The sequence below is a fragment of the Gouania willdenowi genome, chromosome 21, assembly GCF_900634775.1.
Source record: "Gouania willdenowi chromosome 21, fGouWil2.1, whole genome shotgun sequence".
Taxonomy (NCBI): domain Eukaryota; kingdom Metazoa; phylum Chordata; class Actinopteri; order Blenniiformes; family Gobiesocidae; genus Gouania; species Gouania willdenowi.
Window position 1 is genome coordinate 12,134,657 of NC_041064.1, and position 8,379 is coordinate 12,143,035.

General features: G+C 35.2%; 1 protein-coding gene across 1 annotated transcript; it reads right to left on the bottom strand.

Moving 5' to 3' along the window:
- Positions 1-2,947: 2,947 nt before the first annotated feature.
- slc38a11 (solute carrier family 38 member 11) lies at positions 2,948-8,293 on the bottom strand. Its single transcript, XM_028436149.1, has 10 exons — positions 8,223-8,293; positions 7,982-8,116; positions 7,802-7,867; positions 6,850-6,956; positions 6,693-6,772; positions 6,483-6,553; positions 4,434-4,595; positions 4,230-4,342; positions 3,298-3,426; positions 2,948-3,208 (listed from the first exon to the last, which is right to left on the bottom strand). The coding sequence occupies exons 1-10, from the start codon at positions 8,242-8,244 to the stop codon at positions 2,948-2,950; spliced, it is 1,146 nt and encodes a 381-aa protein (XP_028291950.1). The 5' UTR covers positions 8,245-8,293.
- Between the last annotated feature and the right edge of the window lie 86 nt (positions 8,294-8,379).

Sequence of the window (8,379 nt, forward strand, 5' to 3'; positions counted from 1 at the left end):
TCTCTCTCTCTCTTTTAATGAAGATGACAAAAGAAGAAAGAAGAAGGTAATAAAGAGCTTTACCAGTGCAGTTGGTTATCCATCAGTCTTCAGAAAGCTGTGAACGACAACAACAAAAACATCTTGTTTGGATATATAATCCATAAAATCCGCTTTGGCGCATGTTTTGCACATTCTTGCGCCAACCGTTCCAGATTAGATAACGGTTTTCCTTTTCTCCATTTGTGTCAGTTCTGTGTTTGTTTCTCCGCTCACACAAACCGCACTAACTTCACTTTAAGTCGACATCAGACTCAGATTGTGTGAGTGAACGGGGCGTTCCTCTGTCTGAGCTCCTTAGGGAACTCTGTGCGTTACTGGAGCACATCCAGGTTTAAATGGTGGATACAGTCAGTACACACACACACACACACACACACACACACACACACACACACACCAACAATAATCAAGTCCATTCATATAATGGGACACAAACCTGGACCGTGAAAAGTAACCTTTGCAGCTTTTTTTCCCTTTGTATTTGTTCACAGCGACATCAGGTGGCCAACGGTTGGACTGCACTTCTCCACAGCCCTTATAACGCTGTTCTCAACCTTGGGGTCGGGACCCCATTTGGGGTCGCCAGATGCCTTCATGAAACCAAGAATATAATAACTAGTTCCTACTGCTCGGAAAACACATTGAAATCAGTTGTATTTTTATTTTTATTATTTTTTTAAGGTTACCTCATTCAGATGTAGCCGTTCATAACAGGAACTATACACAATAGTAAAATATTATTTAAAAACTTGTAAATATGCAGTAGAAACTACTCGCCGATTAATAAAGCCCTATTAAACTCTGGAAAACAATAACCAGGAAAAAAAAAAAAAAAAAAAACCGTTAGACTTGTTGAATAAGCCTACATTCTGTGAGAACACATGCTTTCGTAACCCCATAAGTTAATCATTATTATTGCACAACGTGATTTATTTTTAGGTTGACAAATTGTTATATCATGATTTTATTTGGTGTCACTGTCATTAATTGTCAATAGTCTCTGTAAGATAATAACAACTCTATATTTCAATATTTTTTTAAAGCTTCACCTACACCTACAGCTTCAATCAAATCAAATTCAAGACTTTTTAATGCCATCAAAAATTTAATTTAAGAACAACTTCACAGTAAACACAACTGTTGCCAGATGCCTTCATGAAACCAAGAATATTTTTTGATATTTTTTTTTTTTTTTTGCTTATACTTACCCATTTTTCTGCAACTACACCAAACTATCTTTATCAGGGAGCAAATATTTATTCCTGCTTATTGTTTTTCAGAGTTTTATTGGGCTTTATTTACGGCGACTAGCTCCTACTGCTCGGGAAACACATGGAAATCAGTTGTATTTTTATTTATTTATTTTTTCTCAAGGTTACCTATCAGATGTAACAGGAATTATACACAATAGTAAAATATTATTTAAAAATTGTGAATATGCAGTTGAAACTACTCGCCGATTAATAAAGCCCTATTAAACTCCGGAAAACAATAACCAGGAGAAAAGAAAAAAAAAAAGCGGTAAACTTACATTCTGCGAGAACTCATGCTTTTGTAACCCCATAAGTTGATCATTTCATGGGTGGTTTGCATGGGAGCTTTAATTCCTCTTTAATTCAGAATAAAAGTTAAATCCTCTTTAAACTGACCTTGTAAACACTCAATTCCTGATGCAAAGTTCATTCTGAATTACACACACACGCAATTTTTTTTTATTATTATTACTCACCTTAATAACAAATGTTGCTCACTGAGGACACCTGCTGGTCAATACTTACGGGGTGTTTTTTTTAGGATATTAGACCCACTTTAGTAGTTTTTAAAAGACCTTTGTGCTGTCACTCCTTTAGATTCTACGCTGCTGGCAACTTATTATGAGTTACCATGACTACCTGACAACATTGAGCTGTTCTGCAAAGCTGCATTTAAGACAATTTTATGAAATAATTCATGAACAGTATCGTTGCAGTCCAAACAAATCCGACGTTGCACACCCTTGAACCAAGCAGCAGCCATGTTGAAAGTCTCAGGCCAATCTGAGTCTGATTCACTGAGATATTTGAGGAACAGACACAGACACACACAGAGAGGTTCCTTGCTTTTTAGATAGATTGATATACATTTTTTCTACCTTGTCTGCACAATCTTCAACACTAAATGTAGTGCAATCTTTTCATGACAGCTATGCATGTTTTATTATTGCAATGAAATAAATACAATTATTTTATTGTATGATTGTGACCATTACCATCCCTCCCTAAGGAAGGGTAAGAAAACTTTATTAAAGGGAGAATATAAAAAGAGAGGGCAGTGTTACACCTTGATGAGGGGGATAGGAACAGGGGAGAGGGAGTCAGGGTAGGACAATGGACGGGGTGCCTAAGGTTGAACTATTTTTGATTGTGCTGGAAGTGCAACGTGATGCTGCAGTTGTGCATATTGTGTTGTGGGGTGTAATTAGTTAAGCCAGTGTGGTGAAAAATGTGGAGAAATTCAAGCAGATGAGGCAACAAAAGGCTTAATGATGGTAGCTGTAACAATATAACTTTAACATCTTGAAGATATTTTTATCTTTACCTTTACCCAAAAAAATACACTTTGTGCATAAAGCTTCACGGTTTACTTTTATTTTTGTGTGCTTCGACGTGCTTTAAATTGATCAATGTTGTATTATCAGTTCAACAAAAGCTAAATGTTTGCATCTAGAAAAAGAAAATGTATTATTTAATTATTCAGCCTACTGAATACATAAAACCCAATAATAAGCCGTCCCAGTTTAATCTTATATACACGTTTAGACATTGCAGATTAAGTATAAGAAATATTTAGCCTCAGATGAACCTAAAGATTTAAGGATGTATGTATTCACATTCACATTATTTATGGCACATCATTTAAAACAATATCAAGTATTTGTCACATTATTTCTTGTTGGAGGTGTAGTTGTAGAGATGTTAGCATCTGGACAGTAGAACATTTCCACTCCATGTGAACAGCCTTGGCTGTTTAGTCCAGTCATGGTTAAACCAGTGACCATAACAAACAAACCCATCATTATCAGCATGGTGGCTATCACGTTTTCCCCCTGAAACCAGCGATCAGGGGAGAGTTTGAGGAAGCAGGCAGAAGGAATGATGAAGATCAGAGGCGTAGCGATCAGGACACCCTGGGTAACATTAAAGATTGATTAAAAGAAAATAATACTAAGTCAAGTGTTATAAAGTCCTAGGGACAGACAGGAAACAGGAAACTTACATTCAGCTCCAAAACGACCCCAAGGCAGTCAAACGCCAATGATAATGAAGTGCAGGCTGATACTATGAGGACAGTTACAGCCACATGTTGAGTTTCTGAAAGATCCCGATTCCAAACATTACAAACCACCTGGAAAAATAGTTACCAAAGATTATAAATGGTGACAGATTTATTGAAATTCATAGAAAATATACATTTATTTCTACATCTGCCTGATTTGGGAGCATTTTGCACATTATTGGAGGAGAAAAACAAGCACTTCCACCAGGATACACTGAACCTTTTTTACCTCTACAAAGAATTGCATAATAAAGACATGAAGTGATTTACAGAATACATTATAAATAGTGAAAACATTCTCACTTCTATCATGTCCTTAGTCTTACGTGATTAAGATTTTATTAGACTTTATTTTAATACAAATGTTAATATCTATTAACAAACGTATGCTGGCTTATTTGTCTTATTAACTAATAATAAAATAAATAAAATAATATTAATAGTCACAGATATTTTTAAGCAGGAAATATATATCTGGAAACATTTAACAACCTAACAGCCATTTTTGTTTTGCTAATCAATATAAACTAATTAGGCTACATAAAGAATCCTCGGTTAATATTAAATTGTTGATCAATTTATTGGGCCAACATTTTAATAATTCTTGGGGGAAAACTATGTGGGATATATCATATATCTGCCTTTTTAGGGGGGTTTCTTTACTTGCCAATGGTTATAGGTACATTTTAAAATAATTATCGTGATCACAAAAGCGGTTATTAGATGTAAAGTTTTTAGATGTTGGCCTCAATATGAAATAACAGTTGTTTCCCTCGGAAAAATATGCAGGTTTCACAAAAATACAATAAATTGTTGTTTTTTTTTGTTTGTTTTTTTTTTTTTACACAATATGTTGAAAGACATCACTTAACTTCACGTGTGACAAAACACTCCAGAGGAAAAGTGGTTATTATGCTGCAACCAAAACAGAAGCGACCAAATGTTGCCAGGTTGTCATTTCTGCAGTAGTTCTCAAATATGTCGCCTAAAAAAAGGACGGAAATATAAAAATAAACTGTCATCTATGATATCATAAATACAAAACTAAGATAAGACATTGGTCAGACTTTGTATACCTTGAGTGTATCCGGTAAACGTTATGTATCCTGCAACAGCAAACGCAGCGCTGATTATTAGAGCTGAACTCACAGACACGTGTGTGACTCTCGACCAAGTAGCTAAAGTCGGCTGCTCCAGGGAGTTGAATAATAGAAAGCTGTTGTGGTGGCATATGAAAGCTATAAATACATAAATAAAAGCAGATTGTTAGACTATAGCACTGAAAAACAACTGAGAGTTTCCTGCTTGTGGATCAACAGATGACATGTGTTCATCTATCATATGTTGGCGTTGGCTTCGGATAAAACACAACTCTGAACATACATTCATCCCACGAACTGTCCTAAAATCTGTCTGACTGGCACATAACTATACATATAACATATTTTACTATTATTAGTGCTTGGATCTGGACAATAAATATTAAGATTATGAATACTGGGTTTTTGAAGACCTTAAAGGGCCCATGTTAAGCTAAATTAACTTTTCTGTGCTTTAAACATCATAAAAGTGTTATTTGAGCTTCATACACATGCCCAAAGTGTTTTTTTTCATTGATTCCCTCAGTCGTTAGTTAGAGGGTGATTTGTTCCGTTCTTACTGCAGGGTGAGCCCAAACACCTCGCTCCAATTTGATGACGCGTTCCCACTTTGATGACGAATTTGACGCAGCACTGAGCTGGAGAAGCCGCGTCTCCAGGAAGCTCTCTGCCATGATTGACATGTAAACAGACACGCCCACAAAGGTGAGCATTTCAGCGTCCTTCGCACAGTGCTATGCATGTATTTTCTATAGTCTATGTATGTACCGGTGAACGCCCCGCCCCCACGCTCTTTGATGTTTATAAAGCAGCATGAGCTCAGCTAAGGAGTGGGTGGGAGGAGGAAGTCAGTGTCCCGTCTATTGACACGCCCACTCATGAATATGCATAAGTAGGCCGCAAATCAGCCTGTTTGTTTAGAGTTGCTCAGAAAGTGACTTTTCAGAGGCTAAAACTCTAGAAAACAAGTGAGTTTGGGAAAATAAACCTCAAATACTATGTTTTTGGGGTTCTTAGAACAAATGGAGATGGATGAAAAATAGCGTGAAATGGGACCTTTAAAGTTTTAGCTACAAACACCAAATAAGAGACAAGATAAGATAAACTTTATTGATCCCCTGTAGAGGGAAATTTGTGTCACAGCAGCACAAGAGCCAAGGCTTCAAAAGTTCTGAAAGTATGTGAAACTGTAAAAAAAGAAAAAAAAAAAAAAATTACATGTACATTTGCAAATTTACCATAAAAAATGTCTAAAAACAGTCTCATCTCAGTTTTACTTACATATAATCTATCTGTCATTTGGCTTGTTTTGTGAGACAATTTAAATCACAGATGTTTCTTTGGTTGCAGTCGTAGTTTTTGCAGCGCAATTTGAATTTAACATCATTAATATTCTGGGTTTCTCTATTTCTCTTCTGCCACAGTCTTGTCTCTTCTGCAATTAAATATTACTTGCACCACACCCGTTCTGGACACACATTGTTGCTTAACAAAAATAAAATACAAATTCATGAATTAATTTAATTTGCTTTTGGTGGCAAGGCAAATGTATCCAACCACTATATCAGTGTTTGGGGCCAAAAATATATAGCAGCCTGTTTCTTCATAAGTCAGTACAATTAGATTGAGTTAGTCCCCAAAGTCTGCTTAATATTTACTGCAGTGTTTTTCAACCTTGGAGTCGTGACCCCATGTGGGGTCGCCTGAAATGTCTAGTGATTGATAATTATGTTGATTAAAATTATAAATGTATATATTTTTTTAGTTATTAGTAAATTATTATATTAATTACTATTTTAATTCTTTACCACACAATCTAAAATGTATTCTATACTTTCACTTACTCAAATATAATTCTAGTTCAAATAAAATGCAGTAAAAAAAAAAAATCCTGTGCATCTTTGGGCACTAATCCTGTATAACAAACATGATCAAAAACTCATTCAAGAGAGAAAAAAATGGGGTCACGACCCAAAAACAGTTGGAAACTACTGATTTACTGTATTATTAATATTATTTACTCACCAAAAGACATGACACCAACTGCTTGCATTGCATTCCACTTTGCAAACGCCCACGCATCACCAGTGGGGGTGCTTTAGACATTACATGGTCGTCATGAAACATAAAAGTATAGAATATATATATAAGAATAATCATCTTAACATGGACACACACTTTTGAACACTTGTTCTATTGATTACAAACCACATTCATTCATTCATACATTCATACATTTGGGGTCCCAGGGTAGCTGCTCTTATGATCACAACAATGAGGATGAAAATTGTCAGCACCATTGACAGGAAGGACACCTGGTGACACAAGCGGATGTTAAGGACGTATAGCTTTGAAATCACTTAATGCCATAGTGTCTAATGGTAAAAAATACCTTCTCCAGTCTTTCTATGTTTCTGTACAGCGTGAGGGGCAGAGTGAACAGTAGGGTTGATAACACAATCACAAAGTGACGCTCAGCAAGGATGTGATCTGGACCAACTGGGTGCCGAATACATGATGAGAGAGAGAGAGAGAGAGAGAGAGAGAGAGAGAGAGAGAGAGAGAGAGAGAGAGAGAACTTATGAATGAATGAATGAAAATTATTCAAGAAATTAACAAATCTAGATTTAAAAAAACTACTGAAAGAAAATGTATTAACAAAACAGTTATTTGTGCCTAATGGTGTATAATCAAAGCTACTTAGTATAATTCCTTTGAATATGTTTTTATGGGATCTATTAATGTATGTGTATTGATAAATAACTGTAAATGTATATTGATATATTGTAGAATGTATATTGCTAAATAACCAATCATCTGATGTTAAAAGCCACATGTTGAAGGAATTGTTTTTTGGAACAAGGTCAGACTGTATGAATGTTGTTTTTGTTTTGTTTTGTAAATAGTTCTAGTTGTTGTTTGTGTTGCTTTGTTATTTATTTATTTATTTATTTATTCAGTTCATTTCCGACATGGTTGCAATCACAGAAATTCATTTTGACATTCAGAGCAAAATCACATCATTGGTTTTTTTTTTTTTTTTTTTTTTGTCCTTTTGCATGCCGGAAAGGGCGACGGAAAAAAAACATTTTGCTTATCCAGATCCGTCCCCTGACGAATCTGGATAAGGGGATGTTGTGTGATGTGTATATGTGTAATTGTATCCTGCATTAATAAGACAATTGTATTGGGTGTGGACTCCAGCTCTGGCCAAAACTAATGGAGATCCACATAAAAAGAAAAGAAAGAAGGCAGTTACATGCAGCAATAGTAGCTGCTACACATTTACAACTATTTATTTACACATTAATGCCCATTCCTTTTTTTTTTTTTTTTTTTTTTACCTCCAGGGATTCTCTGAAAGACTTTGGTTAATGTATCACCCGTTGTGATGTTGTAACTAATCATTGCTGCGGGGGAAAAAAGTGAAAAAAAATGTTATGTTTTTTAGAATATCCAAGAAAAAGCATTTAAATGACCAACTATTGAACAAACAGGAATCTTGTGTGATTATTAGAGCTTACCAATAAAAGGATAAAGAAACTGCAGTCCAGATAAAATCAGAAATCCAGGCAAGCCAAATGTGCTTTTTACCAGAGACTGATAACTCTTTGTGCCGGACAGGTTTCCTCCTCTGATTAAAAGGATAATGGAGTAGTCTGATATAAAACAGAGACACACATTTGTTTGTTTTTATTTTCAATGTGCTTTGCAATAATTCAACTGTCTTAATGTATTATAGGTAATTCAGATTATAGCACCCACCTGTGATAAATCCAACAATCATCAACAGAAGAATGCCAAAAGGAAGTCCAGCCTGGTTAAGTGCGTATGGTAAACCTGGTTGAACAAGATTATATCATTATTATTATTATAAAAACATCAGCGGTAATAACCTTTTTTTTTTTTTTTTAGATCAAAG